The sequence below is a fragment of the Pelobates fuscus genome, chromosome 1 (assembly GCF_036172605.1).
Source record: "Pelobates fuscus isolate aPelFus1 chromosome 1, aPelFus1.pri, whole genome shotgun sequence".
NCBI classification, from domain to species: domain Eukaryota; kingdom Metazoa; phylum Chordata; class Amphibia; order Anura; family Pelobatidae; genus Pelobates; species Pelobates fuscus.
Window position 1 is genome coordinate 64,232,895 of NC_086317.1, and position 22,399 is coordinate 64,255,293.

A 22,399-nucleotide genomic window follows, 5' to 3' on the forward strand; every position below is an offset into this window, starting at 1 on the left:
ACTGTGTCAGGGGAGTTACTTTCTGTGGTTGTCGGCCGGTGTTGTCCGCCATTTTGGCACGTGTCGTCAGCTTCTTCAAAGTTGGGCCCCTAAGGGTCTCAGCGCCTGTTGCCGCGTAGTTCTTCGGGTCTGTGTTCTCTGTGGTTGTGGCATGGCCCCTTGGGCAGGTGGTGTGTAAGGTGCCAGTGGGTCCGGCCACTGTAAGGGTGCCGGTGTGATGTGAAGTTCCTCTGCCAGGACGTTTAAGTCTTGTCTATCTTTCACTAAGAAGGGGCCTTTTGGTGTTTGTACTTGTAACCCCGTGGGGAAGCACCAGCGGTAGCGCAGTCTATTTGCCTGTAGTTCTTTGGTAAAAGGGCGCAGCGCTCGTCTGTATGCCAGCGTTGCCGGTCGGGAAAGAGTTGTACTTCGGTACCATCCAGGTGTACCGTGCCTGCTTCCCTGGCCCGTCTGAGGATTTCTTCCTTAAGTTGGTAGCTCATCAGGCAACATATGACGTCTCGGGGTGAGCTCCCCTCTGGGCCTCTGGGCCGTAGTGCCCTGTGTGCTCTAACAAATTCAATGGGGTCTTGGTGTGTGCGACCCAGTATATTGTTAAATAGGCCGGTCAGTGTGGCTTGTACCGGGGCTGAGTTGTCCGTCTCCTCCGGAATCCCCCGGACTCTAATATTCTGCCTCCTACCTCGATTGTCCAGGTCCTCCATGTGGCCCGCCATTTGCTGTAACTGGAGGGTGTGGAGTCGTAGTGTGTCCGTGTTCGCGGACTGCGCCACTGACATGTGGTCGCAATCTGCCTCTATTTGGTCGACCCGCTGGTGTAGGCCTCTGATTTCCTCCTTCAGCGTTTGGAGCTCCGTTGTGATGGAGGTGCGGAGCTCCGCGTTAGCCGCCTTTAGATCCGCTTTCGTGGGTAGGTTGCGGAGCAGTTCCATCCAGTCCTGGTGTTGGGTGGCTGGTGTGGCTGATAGGTCGTCCGCCTGAATCCCGTCATCATCTGGTGAGTGCGGGAGCGGGTTCTCCAGGGCCGTGAGAGATGTGCAGGCCGGAGTGTCAGCGTCCGCTTGTGCGGTTAGGAATTGCCGCATGGAGGGGTTTTGGGTTCGCCTGGGGGTGTCCGCTTGTTTAGGGGGTTGAGGTGGTCGGTTCGTCTTGCCCATTTTCGGGGTGAGAGTATGCTTTAGGCGGTGTTTTTGCGGAGCCTTACAGGGAGCTCTAGGTTTATGCTGCCATCTTCTTCAGCGTCCAGGCCACGCCCCTTCTTCATTCCTATTTTCATCTTTTCATATTTTGGAACATACACATATTGAGATATATATTTATATATGTTTACAAAAGTCAAATGTTTATAAAAATTCAATGAACTTCAAAGCTGGGTTGAGGTGGAGTGTGTTTATACTAAAGGGCTGTTTTTAGAAATTGCTATGCCCTTTACAAAACTTGCTTTACGGCGGCCCACCAGGCATGCACACCCAGAGCATTTCCAAAAAACAGAGACAAGCACTCACAGACACACACAAATACAGAATCACACACATTGCTTGACACTCACATTCCCAGACATTAATAGCCATAGACATTGAGACGCATATTGCCAGACAGAGATACAAAATAAAACAGAGAAATAAATTATTTCTGTGCTTTAGCCACCCTCTTATTTGCATATATTTTTGTGCAACTTCCATTGGTGTCCATTGAGAGCAGGCTGGTTCAAGCTACTGGCTTCCTCCTCAAGTGGAGAGAATGAGTATTACATTTAAGTCCAACATGGAACAATTATCCAAGTCCATTATGATTTCAGTTTGGCTACTTTGACTCTAAATTTGGAATTCACTTAATAATTCAAATTCTCCCTAACGTGAACAACAGTATTTTTCCATTCAGGACACAAAGTGTTGAGACACCTACCAAGTAATGTATAGTTCCATTTTTCCAATACAATCTACTGAAGAGAAGCTTGCACATGCTCAAAAAAACTCAACTGTGTAAGTTATTCACATTTATTTCAAACGGTTTTCAGTAATAAAAATATGACTTTTTATACAGGATTTAAAAAGTGGATTAAAGAAGACTACACAACACTTATTACAGTTTAAGGCAATATTGATTCAGGAAACTCCAGTCTTCAAATTCTAAAGTTACTCAAAGCTGCTCAATAAAAAAATACTCTCTAAAAATGAAATAATCTATACCATTATTTTTGGGTATATAATTTAATTATATTTCACAACTTGAATTGTAATATTTATCTAAAGGACATGATCTTACGTTTGACAGAGACACTACAAATAATTATTGTAATCTTTAAATTTTATATTAAGTTATAACTTATGTAAAACCAATTCATTGTATACTGATGATCCTGGGTCAGGATCATTGATTTTTCCAAAATACTATTTAGCTTTTGCTTAGACATCGTAATTATTTAGTAAATGGTGCCCCCTACTTGGTAACTTTAATGTTCACTAAATTCCAAACTATTGCAAGTTAAATATAAAAATGTCAAAACTGAGGCAACAATAGTTAATGAGGGAAAAATTATGTAACACCGGTTTAGGCACACAATGGCTACCTTAGTCTGAATATTGAAATTTGGATTTTAATTTGCTATAATTTGGAGTTCAGGTAATAACTTTCTTAAGAAACAAACCTGGCTGAGATAATGTGCATAGTATGCGAAATATAGATACATAATAATGCAATTATTGAAAGGTGAACTATCTCCGGTTTAATAAGTTAATCACTCATATTTGGAGAACTTAAAATTAAAGGTGTTCATTGCGTGTACATCAAGCACGTCAAACTCAAAGGTTAGCATGGGCCACATAAACAAGGTTTAAGGTTATGTGGGCCGCAAAAAACAAACAAACCTTAGATGTTCATAGAAACGTAGGTTTGTTTAAAAAAGTACAGTATTAAAAATGAAAAAAAAAAACAGCATCCCCCTCTACTAAACCCCAGCACCCCTACTGTACTAAATACCAGTCCCCCCTCTGTACTAATTCACAGACCTCCCTCTGTACTAATTCAAAGCCCCCCGCTCTGTATTACATTCCAGCACCCCCTCTATACTAAATCCCAGCACCCCCCCTAGTAAACCCTTGTTTAAAAAAAAAAAAAAAAAAAAAACAATATTAGCCAACAAGCAGACTCCACTCACATTGCCGCTGCCAGTATGCGACTCCAGAGTCCAGCCTCTGGTATACCAACAATGGCACCATCCGCATCCTGTGCCAGACGGGTCAAACCTGTGAAGACAACACTGACCAACACACTCTGACAGACACACGCACACAGTGACAGCCACACACACACACACTTAGTCAAACACACAGACAGTGACACACACACACTTACAGTCAAACACACAGACACAGTGACACACACAGTGACAGACACACACACTTCAACATTCTTGCACACACACATCATTTTATGCATTGATCCCTACCTTTGGGAGCTGGTGTGGGAGCTCTCCCTGATCTTCTCTTGGGAGCTCAGTCTTCTTGCTCCTCACTGCTCACGCAGTTTTGTGATGTCGGGTACCGGAATATGACGTCATATTCCGGCACCCGACTTCACTTCAGATGGCGCGCGCGAGGGAGCAAGAAGACTGAGCTCCCTCGCTGCCACCAGAGACCTCTCCCCCACCCGGGTAAATGAGCAGAGTAGGCACCTGTAATGTGGGGAGAGCAGGTGCCTACTCTGTTTTAGTAAGCATGTTAAGCTCACGGGCCGCAAAGATATTCATTGTGGGCTGCGAGTTTGACATGCTTCGTGTACATACATTTGCAAAATAGAAGTGGGTGAAAAGTAATTTTCTATTTCAAGTTTTTCCTGAAAAAGGGATGGTATCCTCTCCACCTAGAAAGAAAAGGGAAAATCTATCACTTGTTCAGGCTGTGAAGGAAAGACAGCAGAAGGAAAGCAGCTATGTATGGAATGCCTCCAGAAGGTAGCGGACATACTGGCCTAGATCAGGAGGGAGGTCGCACAGGACATCTTTGAAGCCTTATTGGAAAGAAAATGTTCAGAGAAAAGATCCAGACAGAGGCTGGACTCCTCAGACTTGGAGATCACGAGGCCAACAGATGTTTTTGAAATTGTAGATCAGGTAGATTCGAGTGAGAAAGAGGTGGAGATGCTCTAGGAATCCCTGGATACAAAATGTGTGGGGTGGTTAATCATGATGATGTGGAAGATGCTAGAGATACCTGAAGATAGACCTAAGGTGGAAAGATTTGATAAGCACTTTGCTGACCTCAACAGGCAGACGTTATCCTTATCCAAAGCGACCCATATTGTAGTTGGTCAAAAAAAAACAGAAACTTTGTCTAGAAAGTTGTGTTCCCTTCAATGGTAAGTTGGCCAAGACTACTCTTTGGAAGAGGACACTTCCAAAGTGTGGACCATTAACTCCTAAGGTGGATGCACCTATTTCTAGGCTAGTACAGAAGATGAAATTACCACTAGACAGCTCTGCTTCTCTACGTGAACACGTGGACCGAAAGTTGGAGTCTGACCTGTCCATGATATACACAGCAGCTGGATCAGGTTGTCATCCAGCAGTAGCCCTGACTCCAGAGCTATGAAAAGCTGGATGCACATGTGGAAAGAGAGGAGTCAAAAGGCCAAATGTCTGTGATTTGATTTGGATCTGCATATAGCCACAGAATTCTTCTGCAGACATGACAAGAATATTTTCATGTACCATGGCCTTTTCAGTTGCTGCCAGAAGAGTCTTACTGGTGAGACTCCTCCTCGTCCAAGTCTAACTTATGCTCTATTCCCTTTGAGGGGGAACTACTGTTTGGAAAGACCTTACAGGACTCTATCAAGAAAGCTGCATGGGCCACAATGTCTTTTTACCCCAAGATAAGAGATCCAAAAAACCAAGCACATCACGATCAGATAGATGACCTGCTAGAAACCCATACTACCTGGATACACGGAGTTATCGGCCTGGTAGAGAATACAGTCGGAGCAACTAGTGGCGAGGTGGACAGTCATCCTTCCAATCCTCTAATAGGGCAATGAATCAGTTTTTTCATACTTCAGAGAAGATTTCTGACTATCTACCAGAAACAGGAACTAGACTTTCTCCCTTCAGCATCACCTGGGCTCATTATATCCAGGACACCTGTGTATTATCCATAGTCCAGAGAGAGAGCATACTGAAATTTATTTCCAGGCCAAGAACAAATTTAATTCTGTCAACACGGATTCCTACGACAAACTCAAGAAAATAGCATTAAGGGAGTATGTAGAAAACCTATTGGATGAAAAGGGAAAAAAAAAATTGCGATTGGAAATAATCATTTCCAGTTTCAGGTCCTACCATTTGGCCTCATTACAACCCCCAGGATCTTTTCAAAGTACTGGTGGTAATAAGAGTCCAGGGTATCAATTTGTTTTACCACCTGGACGATCTACTGCTTGTAGCAGCGGATTGCCAGAAGGCTACAAAACAGAGATACAAATTTCTTTCAGAACTACATTGTTTTGGCTGGTGTATAAGAGCAGTCTCCTACCAGCTCATAACATGACTTCCAGGGTGCCGAGCTCAATACCAGCCAAAACACCATTTCCATGTCAAGGGAAACAAATCTTAGGCAATGGAGTTTTTTTCAACCAATTTCTACAGTTACACCTAGTAACAGCAAGGGCATATATACAGCTGCTGGGCGTCCTAGCATAAACAATGCGGCTAGTCAGAGAAAGGCATCTCAGGATTCCAGATAGAGAGTTTTTGTCCTAATTCAGCAAAAGGAGGATGAATTGTAAACCGCCATAAAGAATAATCACCCATGGTAAAGCTACACCATACTGGGTGGCTAAAGAGAATAAATTAATCTCAGGGGTTCCTGATGATAAAATCACATTGGATATTGGTTACCACAGACTTAAATTCTCGAAGATGGGGGGCTCATTGTCTGGACCTAGTTGTTCAAGATATATGGACAAGGAGAGATGCAGTTCTTCCAAGCAACATCTTGGGGCTACGTGACCTCTTCTACAATTTCAGCATACCTTAAAGAAAAGGTGGCTGTATCCTATATCAATCATCAGAGTGGAACACACAGCCACTTATTGCTGAGAGTATTGAAACCTATAATGATCTGGGCACAAATAAACTCTCAAGGTTTGAGAACACTGAGGCAAACTACCTGAATCGAGTAGCAATGACCAAAGTCGAGTGGCAGTAATGCCCAGAAGTATTCATAACTGACTTAGAGATGGGGGACTCGCAGAATAATACTCACCTCCCAGAACAACCAGGCCAGGGCATTTTTCTGCAGACATTACAACCCGAGAGCCCAGGATCAGGACGTTCTGACCCAGAGTTGAAACTTTACTTGGGCATACATTTTTCCTCCAATTTATGCAGTTCTAAAGAAAATTCTGAAAAAACAGTGTAGGCCATTGCTAGACTCCCTCTCTGGCCACGTTGGCCCAGGTTCCCTATGGCGAGACGGAGGAGTTGGGAGGGAGTTGAGGGAGTTGCCATTCCGACCAGACCTACCAATTGACAGTCCCTTGAAACACCTGCAGCTGCTAGTGTTGATGGCCTGGAGATTGAGCGGGAGTCTTTAGTGAAAGAAGGTGTCCCAGACACGGTTATTAAAACTATCTACATTCCTGTAAGTACTCGACTTCATTTACTTATTATAATATTTTGAATGCCTTTGTCTGCTGGTCCCAGGAACAGAATGTTGAGATTACTCCTCTAACCCTGTCCTTTGTCATCTCCAAGATGTGTGAATAAGGAGGAAGGGAGGGAGAGTGTGAGAGTACATACCATATAATGCCATTAAAGGGTTCTGAAGGCATTATAAACCATGCGACTAAGGTCAAGAATTTACTCGAACACACACACGGCACACAAAAAAAATACATAAAAAATTATTATTTTGTTGTTTGTTTGAAAAAGCCACCAAAATGGGTAAAGGCAGGCACGATCTAACATATGCAGTCCTACACAAATCAGGGATAGTATTTTTAAACATATCTGTAATATGCGTGTAAATTCAATTTAATAGGCCAGTAAGATTTTTATTTTTTTACTTGAAATACCATATTAACTATTAGTATAGGTGGCAAAAATAGTTATAGTTTTTATACCTATACAAACGGTATAGGTGGCAAAAATTGTTTTCACTTTAATGTGTAATTCATTAGATATTAAAAATTACAAGTTAGCAAGCCTACATGCAAGGCTGTCGGAATTCATTTGAAGTTGCACTGCATTCAGCATGCTTTTACTGTATAGATCCCCATCTGCAGCTAGGTGAGTATCCAGGTCGCTTTGCATCTGCTCAATCTGGAGCTCCTCTCTGTACTTTTGTACCCGCTCCTTTGTGTCAGAAGAAGAATCTGTTGTACCATTATTTTTCTTCATTTTACACCTCTGGGTCAATTCTTTTTCAACTTTACTTTCTGCAGAGGAGACGGAGCTCCTAAGGGCAAGTAACTCTTCTTCAAGAGATTGTGCCAAGCTCTCAGTTAGACCATCTTTGCCCCCAAGAACTGTAGTGTTTATTGCACAAGTTGGAGGAAGAACGCGTCTGAGGCTGTGAAGACACTGCAGTAATGTTGAATCATTCCTAAAAAAAATAAAATAAAAAATAAATAAAAGTACAGCTAATAAGCAAACCTTTTCAAAATTTATATATGGATACCTGGATATATACAGGACTTACAAATTGAAGTCCTATATCAGCCAAGTCTAAATTTATAAAATAAATATATAGTTAGAGAAAGAGATAAACACTATATTGATTTAAAGTTTTGACTAAAGCTTTAAAAAGAAACTAAAAGAAAGGCTTCAAAGCAAACACATTTTTCTCAAATGTACATGTATAACCCCCCCCCCCCCCCCCCTAATTGCTTTTATCCTATCACTGCCATCCAGGTTGGACAGAAATCAGAATGGTAATACAGAATTGTGTCCCTTTAGGTACCGGTCTCTATATAGCAATCTATATAGAAAAAAATAAATTAAATACAAAAATACAACATGCATAGGTGAGCCACATTCAATTTGTTAACTTTGCAATTCAAGGTTTGATTAGCAACATGTTTCTATATTGTATGTCTTTGAAGACAATTGCAGTAACTTCAAGCATTTCTCATCAAATGTGATCAATCCTTTTAGATTCACATCAGTACATGTTATGATTATTAAACTGGAGAAGAGTAGCCTAATATCTATATTTCACTTCTCCACCTAGTGGTAATATAAGATAATGATGATACAAGGATTGAAAAGCCACACTGAAAAAAATATGTCAACTTCACTGATGAAAATTTACTATACAAGCCTTTGGTATATGTAAACCTGTCTTTTCATGGCCTAGAATGCAGTGTGGGACATCTCACTATCCTGCATGGTTTATTAGAGACCGAGGATAGCAGAGGATAACGTTTTTAGAAAAGGTAAATAAGTGTTATGTTGGAGCAGATTTTAGGCTACATAACACTAGCTTATGACAGTATGTCGAAGGGCTAATAACCACATCAGTGGAAGCACTAACCGAAAATGCACATGCAGGAGTCTTGATATGGAGCTTTGCAAGGCAGCACAACTTATGTTCCTAAGTCTGATGAAACATGTGCAGAATGTTAAAGTTAAAGTTACACCTTATTTAGAAGCACAATAAAGCAGTTGTTTGGTTGTGCCACAAACTGTGGCGCAACCTAACAACTGTTTTATTGTACTACTACTTCTTTTTTGATGGTCTGTGAGGGAACCTCATACTTCTAGGTTTTGCTGCCTGTCTTTAATATATAGTCTTTCTAGTTGGTCACCCAGCGCTGAGCCATCAGTTGTCTTTACACCTTATTTAGAATATGTGTATATTTGACAAATGTAAAGATCGAAGGCTATACACTGATCAGCCAGAACATTAAAACCACCTGCCTAATATCGTGTAAATCCTCCTCCAAAACAGCTCTGATGTGTTAAGGCATGGACTCCCCAAGACCTCTGAACGTCTATTGTATCTGGCAGCAAGACATTAGCAATTGTGAGGTGGAGCCTTCATATATTGGATTTGTCAAAGTAACATGCTCATGAATGCCAGGACACAAGATTCCAAGCAGAGCCTTGCCCAGAGCATAACAAGTCCTCCGCCAGCCTGCCTTCTTCCTTTAGTGCATTGCGTTGCCATCAACGCACACAGCCATCCACCTGGTCTAATAGGAAACGTGATTCATCAGACCACGCAACCTGATCTGTGTCAATGCAGCCTCATACGCAGCACACAAAGCACTGTGTGTTCTGACACTTTTCTATTATGGTCAGCATTCCGTTTTTCAGCAATGTGAGCTACAGTAGTGCATCAATGATCCTTTGGCACTCATAACCTTGATGCCAGTTCACCGGTTGTCCTTCCTTGCACCACTGCTGGTCGGAACTAACCACAGGATAGTGGAAAAAACCCAAGACCCAACACAAGACTTGCCATTTTGAAGATCCCATCACTATTTGGCCCTTTTCAAAGTCACTCAGATTTTTCACTTGCCCATTTTTCCTGCTTCCAACACATGAACTAGAAGAACTGACTGTTCACTTGCTGCATAATATATCCCACCCTTTGATAGGTGCCATTGTGTCAGGGTACCTGAAGTCTCTACCTCGGAGGAGGTTAGACTTCCCGACGGCCGTTCTCTCAGCGGGGCTGATTCATCCAATCCTCACAGCTCTCAGTCATTCCCACGCCGGCCGCGAGAGTCCCGCTTCCTTTTATGACACGACGCTCAGGAGCCGACGTCATGACGGCAATCACATCCCGACCTGTCAATGTAGTTCGGAACAACGAATCAGGGCTCGGCAAGGGCGGAGTCATCAATTAAAGAACATGGGTATAAAAGAGGGATGTGTGTAATGGTTCATTGCCCTGTCGTGGTTCTAGCTTGTCTGGTTCCTCAGTGCTCTTATGTCTATTGTTCTATTTGGTTTTGACTCGGCTTGTACTATCGTTCCTGTTTACCTCTCGTGTCCTTTGACCTCGGCTTGTCTCTCGCTTACCTGTTCTCTCGTTCCCTCGACCTCGGCTTGTCTCTGACCATTCTTTGCTTTCTCCTTACGTTAGTCCGGCCATTCTAAGGTCCGGTATACGTACTCCTCTCCTGTTCGTACTCTGCGTGTTGGATCCCTGTACCGATCCTGACATTACGACAGGGCCATGGATCCTGCAGGTACAAACGCTCAGCTTGGTCCGCCTGACTCGAGGTTTGAAGCCATGGACCATAGAATGGACCAAATGGCCCTAGCGCTGCAAGCATTACTGTCCCATCCGAGTAATCAAGCAGAGGAGATGCGTACTCCATCTTTCTCTCTTGCTAACACAGGCCTAGAGGTAGCCACAGTGGGAACTTCTTCCCGTGTTACTTCCCCTTTACGGTATGGCGGTGCTCCGGATACCTGTCGAGGTTTCCTAAACCAGATAGGGATTCATTTTGAATTACAACCCCGCGCCTACCCTAATGACAGGGCGAAGGTTGGATTCATAATCTCGCTACTCATTGACAAAGCTCTTAGATGGGCTAACCCTCTGTGGGAAAATGATAATCCAGTAGTCTATAACTATAATGCGTTTATTTCTACTTTTAGGAGGACTTTTGATCCCCCAGGGAGAAAGGCCAGTGCAGCTAGATTACTATTACGTCTTAGACAGCATAGTCTAACCCTTGTAGATTATGCGCTAGAGTTCAGATCCTTGGCGGCAGAGGTCAAGTGGAATGAACAAGCCTATATGGACGTATTTCTGAACGGATTATCAGATGCGATCTTAGACGAGGTGGCCACAAGGGATCTTCCTGAAAATTTAGAGGAATTAATTTAAATTTATTTCTCGTATAGATGAACGCATGAGACAGAGGCAGAACACTCGTGATAATGGTTATAGACCTTCCTTAAGACTAACTCCCGCATTTCAGAATTCTGAATCTACTATACTAGCTCTCCCGGAACCTATGCAAATTGGTAACACTCGCCTTTCAGAGAATGAAAGACAATATAGGAGAAGGGAGGGTCGGTGTATGTATTGTGGAGTAGGCGGTCACTTACGCCTAAATTGCCCTAACCGTCCGGGAAACGCTCGCACCTAAGTTTCTCCAGAGGACAGGCCTTGGGTGTTTCTATTTTGTCCTCTACATATGATTACAGGGATCATAGGTTACTACTACAGGTTTCTTTAACTTGGGAAAAGGGAGTACTTAAAGCTATGGCATTAATAGATTCCGGAGCAGCTGAAAGCTTTATTGATCAAACCTTTGTCAAAAACCACTCTATCCCATCTCAGCTAAAGGAGACCCCATTGGCCGTTGAGGCCATAGATGGTAGACCTTTATCAGATCCTGTGATTTCTCGTGAAACTATACCAGTTAAGTTAACCATTGGTATTTTACACGAGGAGGAAATTTCTCTCATGCTTATCTCAGCCCCTTCAGTTCCTATAGTTTTGGGGTATCCCTGGCTTAAAAAGCATAACCCTACTATTGATTGGGAGCAAGGTGAAATAGTCTCTTGGGGTCAGGGTTGCCAGAAAGGTTGTGTACAGAAAGTCTCACCATTGTGCGTAGTGGACACACCTAGTAACTCTAACAAGCCCACAGATTTACAGATACCTTCCCAGTACCAGGATTTAAAGGCAGTCTTTGATAAGAGGAAGGCTGATACTTTACCCCCACACAGGTCCTTTGATTGTAAGATTAATCTCCTACCTGGTACTATGCCTCCGAGGGGCAATGTATATCCTCTATCCACTAAGGAGAACTTAGTCTTAGAGGAGTACATTCAGGAGAATCTTGACAAAGGATTTATTAGGAGATCCTCTTCTCCAGCCGGAGCCGGTTTCTTTTTTGTAGATAAAAAAGACGGCACACTACGGCCTTGCATTGATTATCGGGGCTTGAATAAGATAACTATCAGAAATGCTTATCCGATTCCCCTAATTACTGAGCTATTTGATCGCCTTAAAGGCTCTAAGATTTTTACCAAGTTAGATCTGAGGGGAGCTTATAACTTGGTGAGAATTCAGCAGGGCAATGAATGGAAAACGGTTTTCAATACCCGGTATGGCCACTATGAGTACACGGTAATGCCCTTCGGGCTTTGCAATGCCCCTGCTGTATTCCAGGACTTGATTAATGAGGTTCTTAGGGAATTTCAACATGAATGTGTTATAGTTTATTTGGATGATATACTAATACACTCTAAAGAGCCTGAGATTCATCACAAACAAGTCAGAAGGGTATTGCACAAACTCCTACAGCATGGGTTGTATTGCAAGTTGGAGAAGTGTAGCTTCGACCAATCTCAGGTAAACTTTCTTGGTTACGTTATTTCTGGTGAGGGGTTTAAGATGGACCCTGTTAAACTCCAATCTATCTTGGATTGGCCATTGCCCAAGGGACTCAAGGCCATTCAGAGGTTTATCGGATTCTCGAATTACTACAGGCGCTTCATTAAGGGGTACTCGTCTATTATTGCTCCTATTACCAACATGACTAAACAGGGTGCTGATACTAAGACATGGTCCCCGGAGGCGCTTGTTGCTTTCAGTACTCTCAAGGAACAGTTTGCCTCAGCACCGATATTAGTTCATCCAGACACATCTTTGCCTTTCTTACTCGAGGTAGACGCCTCAGAGACAGGTGTAGGCGCTATTCTGTCCCAAAGGTTAAGTTTGAATAAACCACTGCATCCTTGTGGTTTTTTTTCCAGGAAATTGTCTGGGCCTGAGAGCAGGTATGATATTGGTGACAGGGAACTGTTAGCGGTAATTTTGGCTTTAAAGGAGTGGAGACATTTGTTGGAAGGGACTTTACACCCGGTTACTATTTTGACAGATCACAAGAATTTGTCATATATAGGGGAAGCCAAGCGATTATCTGCCAGGCAGGCTCGTTGGTCTTTGTTCCTTACTCATTTCAACTATGTTCTCACTTATAGACCTGGTTCTAAGAACTCTAAGGCCGATGCATTGTCCCGCCAACATGAACCTTCTACTATACCTGATATGGTTTTTTCTTCTATAGTTCCCAAGCGTAATATTATTGCCAGCACTAGCATCAAGATTCACTCTCCGTTGCTGGATGAGATCAAGAAGTTACAACATCTGGCACCCGGACCTATTCCGGGGGACCGTTACTTCGTTCCTCCTAAACTCCAACTGGAACTTATGCAGTGTTTTCATAACAGTAAATTTGCCGGACATCCTGGCATACGCAAGACATGTTCTCTGATTTCTAAAGATTTCTGGTGGCCTTCATTACGTAAGGATCTTAAGGAATTCGTCGGGGCATGTGATGTCTGTATGAGGACTAAACAACCTCATACGCTTCCATGTGGGCTTTTGCACCCCCTAGAAATTCCTGTGAAACCATGTTCTTGTCTGGCTATGGACTTCATCGTTGATTTACCGGTTTCTAAAAAACATACGGTTATCCTCACAGTAATTGACAGGTTTACCAAAATGGCTCATTTTGTACCTCTGCTCAAATTGCCCTCTTCTCCCGAATTGGCTGAAATTTTCGCGAGGGAGATTTTTCGTTTACATGGGATTCCTTCTGAAATCGTTTCTGATAGAGGTTCCCAATTTGTTTCCCGGTTTTGGAGATCCTTCTGTTCCCAGCTTGGTATCAAATTAAATTTTTCCTCTGCCTATCATCCCCAGTCCAATGGGGCTGCCGAACGCACCAACCAAAAGGTTGAACAGTTCTTGCGTTGTTTTGTTTCTGAACACCAGGACGATTGGGTCGGTCTGATTCCTTGGGCGGAGTTTGCGCACAACAACAGTGTTTGCGATTCTACTCGTTCTAGCCCCTTTTTCATGAATTATGGCTTTCATCCTTCCGTTCTTCCGTCGGCCTCCCCCTCCCAGGGGATACCGTCGGTTGATATTCATGTTGCCAATCTGAGAAAGTTGTGGGATCAGACTCGACAAATCCTTATTCATAATTCCATGGTGTCCAAACGACACGCTGACAAACGCAGAAGGGTGGCTCCTGTATTCTCTCCGGGTGATAGGGTATGGTTGAGTACCAGAAACATCCGCTTGAAAGTTCCTTCCATGAAATTTGCTCCTCGTTACATAGGTCCTTACAGGGTTCTGTCTCGGATAAATCCTGTTGCATATCGTCTGGCTCTTCCGCCTGCTTTACGCATCCCGAACTCCTTTCATGTTTCTTTATTGAAGCCCTTTGTATGTAACAGATTTTCCTCCACTGTGCCTTCTCCTCGTTCTGTCCAGGTTGAGGGTCAGGAAGAGTATGAGATCAATTCCATCCTCGATTCTCGGATTTCTCGGGGGAAGGTGCAATATCTTGTTGACTGGAAAGGATATGGTCCTGAGGAGAGGTCTTGGGTGGTCCAGGAGGATGTGCATGCTCCTCGCCTTCTCAGGGCTTTTCATGCTCGCTTTCCGTCTCGCCCCGGTTCCTTCCGCCCGGTGGGCGTTTCTGAGGGGGGGGGGGGTACTGTCAGGGTACCTGAAGTCTCTACCTCGGAGGAGGTTAGACTTCCCGACGGCCGTTCTCTCAGCGGGGCTGATTCCTCCAATCCTCACAGCTCTCAGAGTCATTCCCACGCCGGCCGCGAGAGTCCCGCTTCCTTTTATGACACGACGCTCAGGAGCCGACGTCATGACGGCAATCACATCCCGACCTGTCAATCTAGTTCGGAACAACGAATCAGGGCTCGGCAAGGGCGGAGTCATCAATTAAAGAACCAGGGTATAAAAGAGGGATGTGTGTAATGGTTCATTGCCCTGTCGTGGTTCTAGCTTGTCTGGTTCCTCAGTGCTCTTATGTCTATTGTTCTATTTGGTTTTGACTCGGCTTGTACTATCGTTCCTGTTTACCTCTCGTGTCCTTTGACCTCGGCTTGTCTCTCGCTTACCTGTTCTCTCGTTCCCTCGACCTCGGCTTGTCTCTGACCATTCTTTGCTTTCTCCTTACGTTAGTCCGGCCATTCTAAGGTCCGGTATACGTACTCCTCTCCTGTTCGTACTCTGCGTGTTGGATCCCTGTCCCGATCCTGACACATTGTAACAATATAAATTAATATTATTCAGTTCCCCAGTCAGTGGTTTTAATGTTGTGGATGAACAGTGTATGTACTAGACTTCTTCTCAACCTGTATTCGTTCTCTATTTGTACCCAGTGGTGTGCTGGTGAGGGTTTTGTCCATTCATATATCCTACTCAAATGGACCGCTGCATGGTAAGATTTTATGTCAGGTAGGTTCAAACCACCCTTGTTTCTGTTTCTAATTAGAGTTTCGTGGGCTATTCTTGGTTGGGAGTTTGACCATATGTATCTGGTGAGTGTCGTTCTAATCTTTGAGAAGAAAGTCTCATTTAGTTGAATTGGAAGGGCTTGGAGAGTGTAGAGTAATCTTGGGAGGATATTCATTTTGATAATATTGATCCTACAAAACCATCCAAAACAAGGCCTTTGCCAGCCTTGGAGGTCTTTAGTGATGTTATCTAGAAGTTTGCTGAAATTAAGATTGTATAACAGTTTGAGGTTATGTGATATGTGAACTCCTAAATACTTGACTGAGGTGGGTTGCCACGTAAAATGGAATCTTTGTTTGAGTTGAGTATTTAGGTATTTTGTAGAGTAGATGGGCATCAAGTCACATTTGGAAAGATTTGCCTGAAAGTTAGAAATTGTGCCATAAAGGGCCATTTCAGAGATGATATATGGAATGGTTGATAGTGGATTCGTTATTGTAAAGAGGAGGTCATCGGCAAATGCCATGACTTTATATTCCTGATGCTTTACTCTGATACCTTTAATTTGTGGATTATCTCTGATCCCTTGTAGAAAGGGTTCCAGAATAAGTATAAACAGGAGAGGTGAAAGGGGACAGCCCTGCCTCGTCCCATTAGTGATTTGGACTTGTTGTGACAATTGGCCATTAACCCGTATCCGTGCTGTGGGTTTCGAGTATATAGCGGCTAACCATTCCATCCAGCGTGGTCCGAAGCCAAGGGCTTGTAAAGTGTGTTTAATTAAGGACCAGCTAACTCTATCAAATGCCTTTTCGGCGTCTATGGCAAGAAGTGAGCTATGGGTTTTGTGGGTTTGAGCCCAGTGGATTAAATTGAGGACTTTCGTCGTATTATTCTTTGCTTCTCTACCGGGAACAAAGCCTGCCTGGTCTGGGTGTATCAAATTTGGAAGGAACATTTTTAGTCTGTTCGCCATTATTTTTGTTAGTATTTTAAGATCTATGTTAATTAGAGATATTGGTCTATAGTTTCCGCAGCCTGTTGGGTCTTTGCCCGGTTTCGGGATCAGTGTGATGGTTGCTTCCAGGGAGGCTTTGGGGATGAGGTGTGATAGTTTGTGAGTGTTGTATGCTTTAATGAATGGTTGCGTTAGTAATGATGAGAAGGTCTTATAGTACTTCCCTGTGTACCCATCTGGGCCGGGACTTTTACCTGAGGGTAGTGATTTGACCACATTGTAAAATTCTTCTTGAGAAATGGGTTCATCTAAAAATGCTATCTCATTATAGGGGATTGTCCTTTTAATTCTCGGTTGTAAAAATGCGATAATATCTTCCCTAGACGGATGGTCTTTCGAAATGTTATATAGGTTTGTGAAAAATTTGTGGAATTCATTGATGATTTCCGGCATATTTTTAGTCGTTTTCCCTGATTCCAATTTAATTTCTGGAATGAAGGTAGATTGCTTTTCTGGTTTCAGTGATTGTGCAAGTAGTCTCCCTGCCTTACCTCCTTTTGTGTAATAGCGGTGTTTTGTCAAGGTTACCTTACGTTTTGCATGTAAAAGTAGTGTTGTTTGGAGTTCTGATCTTTTGGATAGGATTAGTTTGTAGGTATCAAGGGAAGAGTCACAGTCATGATGTTTGGATTCTAGTGATTTTAATTCACGTGTGAGTTGTGAAATTCTGTGTTCCCTATTTCTTTTGGCCGAGGAGGCAATTTTGATAAACTCTCCCCTTAGTACTGCTTTGTGAGCTTCCCATAGGAGTGGAGGTGAAATGTCTGGATGTGTATTTTCCTCAAGATAACTGGTAATAGCTTTTTCAATAAGCTTAACATTATTTGCGTCGTTTAGGAGTAAGTCATTAAGATTCCATTGTGTGGATGGTTGGGGCATTACTGGTATGTTTAACTCCAATGTCATTGGTGCATGGTCTGACCAAGTAATTGGGCCGTAGGACGCCGCTGTAACTAGGGGTAGATATCTATGTTGGAGGAAGATCGTGTCGATCCGAGAGTATGTGCCTGAGGGTGTGGAGTAAAATGAGAAATCTTTTCGTGTAGGATTTATTGCTCTCCAGCAGTCATAAAGTTGTGCTGTAAGGAGTGTAGAGTTTATCTTGCTTCTAATTTGCGTCATTTGTGGGTTTAATTTTGCGGTGGAGTCTAAATTTCCGTCTAGGGAGATGTTAATGTCTCCACCAATTATTAGTATACCTTCATGGAAGTCTGAAAGTTTATGTAGGATTTTTCCCATGAACTGATTTTGTTTTTTGTTAGGTGCGTATAGATTGACCAGTGTTACTAAGGTGGGGCCCAATTTCCCTTTCAAGCATAAAAATCTACCGGAGTCATCAGTGAGTTGGTCCTGGAGGGTAAATGGAGTATTTCTGCCAATCAAGATTGCAACCCCCCTTGATTTGGATTCAGAGTAGTGGCTATAGTGGCCTTGTGGGTACTCTTTACTTCGTAGTTTGATTTGTGTACCTTTACGTAAGTGTGTCTCTTGGACGAAAACTATATCGGCTTTCTGTCTGCTAAAATCTGACAGAGCAAGAGATCTTTTTTCTGGGGTGTTCAGCCCTTTGGCATTTTGTGTTAATAATGTTATTGAGTTCATTGTTACTTGAATGGACTGTGTTGTGATATGATTTGTAAAACACAGATCCTATTATACAGGTGGGGAGGGAGATAATGCCTGTGGTCCTGACCTTGGGTATTTGTTGAAGAGATTGTAAATTAGGCTTCCCTTAACTCAATTTATTATTAGCAATCACTAACAATTTCCTTTTCAAAAGCGCGTTTTCCTGTAATTATAACAGAGTGAGGTGTAGTCGGTTATACTATTAAAATGAGATGAACTAAAATAACATAAAATACAAAAGAAAGGTTATAACAACTATAGATTTATACAACAGCCCCTTCTGAAGGGGTATCTCTCAATTAGCGAGAGTTTAGGTGATCTATCTGGACACAGCGATAGATACCTAAGAAATTTGGGGAGAACCTTGTGGCATAAGCAAGGGTCCCAGATCTGCAATCCTATATTACCAATTAATTTAAATAATTTTTGAGACATTTGATGAACTTAATGAGAGGGCAGAAACTAGAGGTATCTATAGTGATACAACAGGTGGGAAAGTAATTAAAGACGAAAGTCTTAGAATTGTAGGATGTTTAGGGCAACGTGGAGGGGAAAGGGGGGGGGGGAAATGGGAGGAGGGAAGGAGAGGGGGGGGGGGGAGAGGGGGGGGGGAGGAAGGAGGGGGAAAGGGATTGGAGGATAGCGGAAGTTAAGCGGATATTTATGTAGGTAGGTGGTATAATACATCAATAACATTAACATATTTGTCCCATTGAGATTACAGTGAACATTGACAGTATCTGTGTATCTTAGTGCCATAGTCTAAACTTATATATTCCCTTCACCCGAGGGTGCAGATCAAAATATCTAACAAAGCTTAACATGAGTGGTACACCTGTGGGAGGAATATAATGTTAGGAATTACGTGTGGTTATCTGATGGGTTGAATTGAATTCAGGCGAATGCATTGCGTCCGGTTGATATAGTCTGCTTGGTTCGTGTGAGTCTTAACCGATACTGATCGTCCCAACAGGCCGAAGCTACCATCTGTAAAGCAGTCTGGGATACTTTAATGAGAAGATATCAGGAGTAGTTATAGTCAATGTTCTGGATATTGATGGTGATGGTTGTCTTCCGCCCTTGGTGTATTTGTCCTCTAGTTAGTCCCTGTAGTAATTGAAACATGGAAGCAAAAAGTTTGGGAAAAAGTGAGGCTTTGGGGCTTCCTATCATTCCGGAGATTGTAGGATCTGTTGATCCGCGATGTCTGAGGAAATTCTTGATGACTGTTGTGGTGAGACAAATCTATGGTCGTTTCGTCGTTTTTTAGCAGGTGTAACCCATCTTTGTCTCTGTGGAAGGCTGGTTGATTCGTGCTGGAACTGTAGCCCATTCCAATCCATTACCGTGGTGTGTGGTAAGTCTAGTGCTTGAAGGAACGGGGGAACGTCTAGGATAGAGGATATCGATAGTAATGTGCCTTTATTATTGACAATTAAGGCAAATGGGAAACCCCAGCGATATCTGATGTTTCTGTTTCTTAAGTGTTCAGTGACAGGTTTCAGAGCTCTACGTGCTTGTAGAGTGTATCGAGAGAGGTCTGGGAAGATTTGTACTGGGTTGCAGTGGAATAGTAAGGGCTGTGAGGTTTCCCTAAGAGCTTTGAGTATATTCTCTTTAGTGGAGAAGTAATGTAATCGGCATATTGTGTCTCTTGGGGTGTCGGTAGACAGGCCTCTGGGGCGTAGTGAGCGGTGGGCTCTGTCAAGTAGGATATTGTTATCCTGTTGTTCCCCTAAAATGAGATCAAAAAGCTCATTTAATATGGAGTCTAAGCTCTCACCTTGGGATTCTGGCAGGCCTCTAATTCGCAGGTTATTTCTCCTCCCTCGGTTGTCCAAGTCGTCTATGTGCCTTTGTGTGGCCGCCATGTTAAAGGCATGAGAATTAAGCGTTGTTGATATATTTGTGATTAGGGCTTGTGTGGTGTCCCTTTCTTCCTCCAGGTCTGACACTCTGAGGTTTAACTGGCGGACTTCCGAGCCTATCGCCTCCATTTTTTTGTGGAATGTGGCCTCCAGCTTACCCATCGAGTTTTGAAGATCGTGTTGCATGTTGTACAGATCGTTTTTGGAAGGTAAGTTTTTAAGGATGGTTTTTATATCAGCCTCATATGTTATATCTGCCGAGGTGTGTGAGATTTCTGATGCTGAGGGACTAGCGGGTTGCTGATCGTTTTCCGCCATTACGTTAGTCGTGGTCGCGGCCTCATCCTCGCGGTTCGAGTTTTCTTTAAAATATCGGGTCAACGCTCCCGATTTGGTGGTAGGGGTTTTCCCTGTGTGTCCATGAGAAGGACCCTGCTTCTTGTGGTTGCCCATGTTTGTATTTTTGTCTCCGATTAGTGTGGATTGGAATCTGGGTCCGCCGGAGCTATGCTAGTGTGCGTCCATTCAGCTCAGCGGTCGGCCACGCCCCCGACTTCTTCTCAACCTGATGCACAAAAATCTCTGCTAACTTCAATGCCAAGTTAATGGTGTTTAGGAATAAAATATGGTTAATATCCGAAGTACCTGTTTGGAAATATTTGTTACTAGCGGAATGAATGTCCCACTAGTACTAGTGGAATGAATGTTCCACTAGCAACAAATCCCACCTTTGGCTTACATAGGATTCTAGTAGAATGGCTTTAAAGCTTTTCTTTAAGAATTTGGTATTGTGGGACGACTTGCTGAAAAATAAGCTTTGAGTTATGTGGACAGGAACTCCCTAGATAAAGGATTTGTTGACAATAAGCATTTTCTGCTTTTTATCATAGTCACATGAATGTGGACTACTTAAGCAATTTTAGTGATAAAAACCACACTGTTTTGTGGAGGTATAACTAAAACAATACTACTACTACAATAAAAAAATTGCACGTGTTTTACCTGTAAAGCACAGTAAGTGTTCCCTCAAATGGATTCTTAGAATTCCATATGAAGAGCGTACCCTGATTGTTTCCCGGTTTACGGCTGCATATGATATCAGGGATGTGCTCTACTGGTTCCCCTTGCATCTGTCCAATTAACCAGCCTTGTACTGATTTCAATGTGTAGTCAGGAGATAAGAGATGAAACGAACATTTCTGAAATGCAGATAAAACTGCAAAAACATCTTCCAGGCTGCAACCGCCTAGAAGACATCAGGAGAAAAACAAAAATAAAAAAGGAGAATTATGATAATAATGGAACTTTCACATTAATTTTATGTCAAGACATGGAGGCTCATATTGCTTAACTCTTTCTTTACTGTCCACCAATAGCAGCAAATAACACAAATAGAACATATACAGTGAGACACCAGCCAATCCCCATCCAAGTCCCAGTATAACAGCAAACACCGCCTCTAAAGCTTCTTCTCTCTTTGCTGCTCCACATTCAAGATAAGTACCAGAATTTTTACCCTTAGCATTATCTGTCTTTAATTGCCTTTTATATGCTTTGGTTATTTTCATAGTTGATTCTATCTTGTTATTCTACTTTATTCTACTATTTTATATGGTTTTTGGTTGATGTTATTTACCTTTGAGCCCAGGGTTCCCCTCTCTTTTAAAAAATTATATAGAAAATAGCACAACGCGTTTCAACCAAGAGAGTGGTCGAAACGCGTTGTGCTACTTTTTATATAAATTTTTATTTCATAATAAAGAAAGAGTTACCTTTATACCTATTTCGGTTCCTGAATTTTCATCTAAAAGAAGAAATGCTCGTCGCTGGGGGACCGTCATCTCTACCACAGCTACTTTACTGGAGTTTCTTACACGCTACTACAGTTCAGAGCCAACTAATAAGGCTCATACGATTGTGAGTGCTCCTAGTTCTACTCTTATTTTGTATGTTATGAAAAAATGCCCTATGAAGGCTGTTTGTATCTATCCAGCGTGTGCGCAAACCTACTTTTTCTGCATCCAATTACATATAAAGTACCGCTGGGTAAAATAAAATACAAATATATATATATATATACACACACACACATACATACATCTCTCTCTCTCTCTATATATATATATATATATATATATATAGAGAGAGAGAGAGAGAGAGAGAGAGAGAGAGAGACCATATCAATGGGGAGCAGGTAGTCTATGGTAGAGCCCCGATTTGTGTCACACTGTTCCCACACAGTCTGCCCAAAAACACTGGGGCAACATGATTATTAAAACGGATTTTTAGTGGGTATGTTGCATAACTAATGACAGTCGCATACCTGCCTGATACCTCTACAATAAAAACAGGTTTTAGTATATGTAGATTATAAAATATATACATTACAAAACGGTATATACCTACATAAAGAGGTATCAAAAGTATGACATCATTACATTCAGTAAACTAAAATACTTTTAGGAAATTGTAGAACCAATTAGCCATTGCAATATTCAAGAGAAAGCACAGAAAAAACGCGTTTCAAAGGAACTCACAGAAATTACTTAAAGGAATATAGCCATAACATACAGTGCACTGTAGTGGTTATGGTGGCAGGAGTGCCCTGGTGTCCCCAAACTGTAAGGAATCAAAATGTTTTAGAA

At 42.5% G+C, this 22,399-nt stretch overlaps 1 protein-coding gene across 3 annotated transcripts in view; it reads right to left on the reverse strand.

Annotated features, from left to right (window-relative positions):
• Nucleotides 1-6,362: 6,362 nt before the first annotated feature.
• FANCB (FA complementation group B) overlaps nucleotides 6,363-22,399 on the reverse strand; it is a 44,739-nt gene continuing 28,702 nt past the window's right edge. For all 3 annotated transcript variants that reach the window (XM_063448999.1, XM_063449008.1, XM_063448990.1), the window contains 2 exons: nucleotides 20,757-21,000; nucleotides 6,363-7,601 (listed from right to left, as the gene is read on the reverse strand). In XM_063448999.1, coding sequence (XP_063305069.1) covers nucleotides 7,187-7,601; nucleotides 20,757-21,000 — 659 coding nt within the window. In that variant the 3' untranslated portion in view covers nucleotides 6,363-7,186. The remainder of the gene's footprint in view (nucleotides 7,602-20,756; nucleotides 21,001-22,399) is intronic.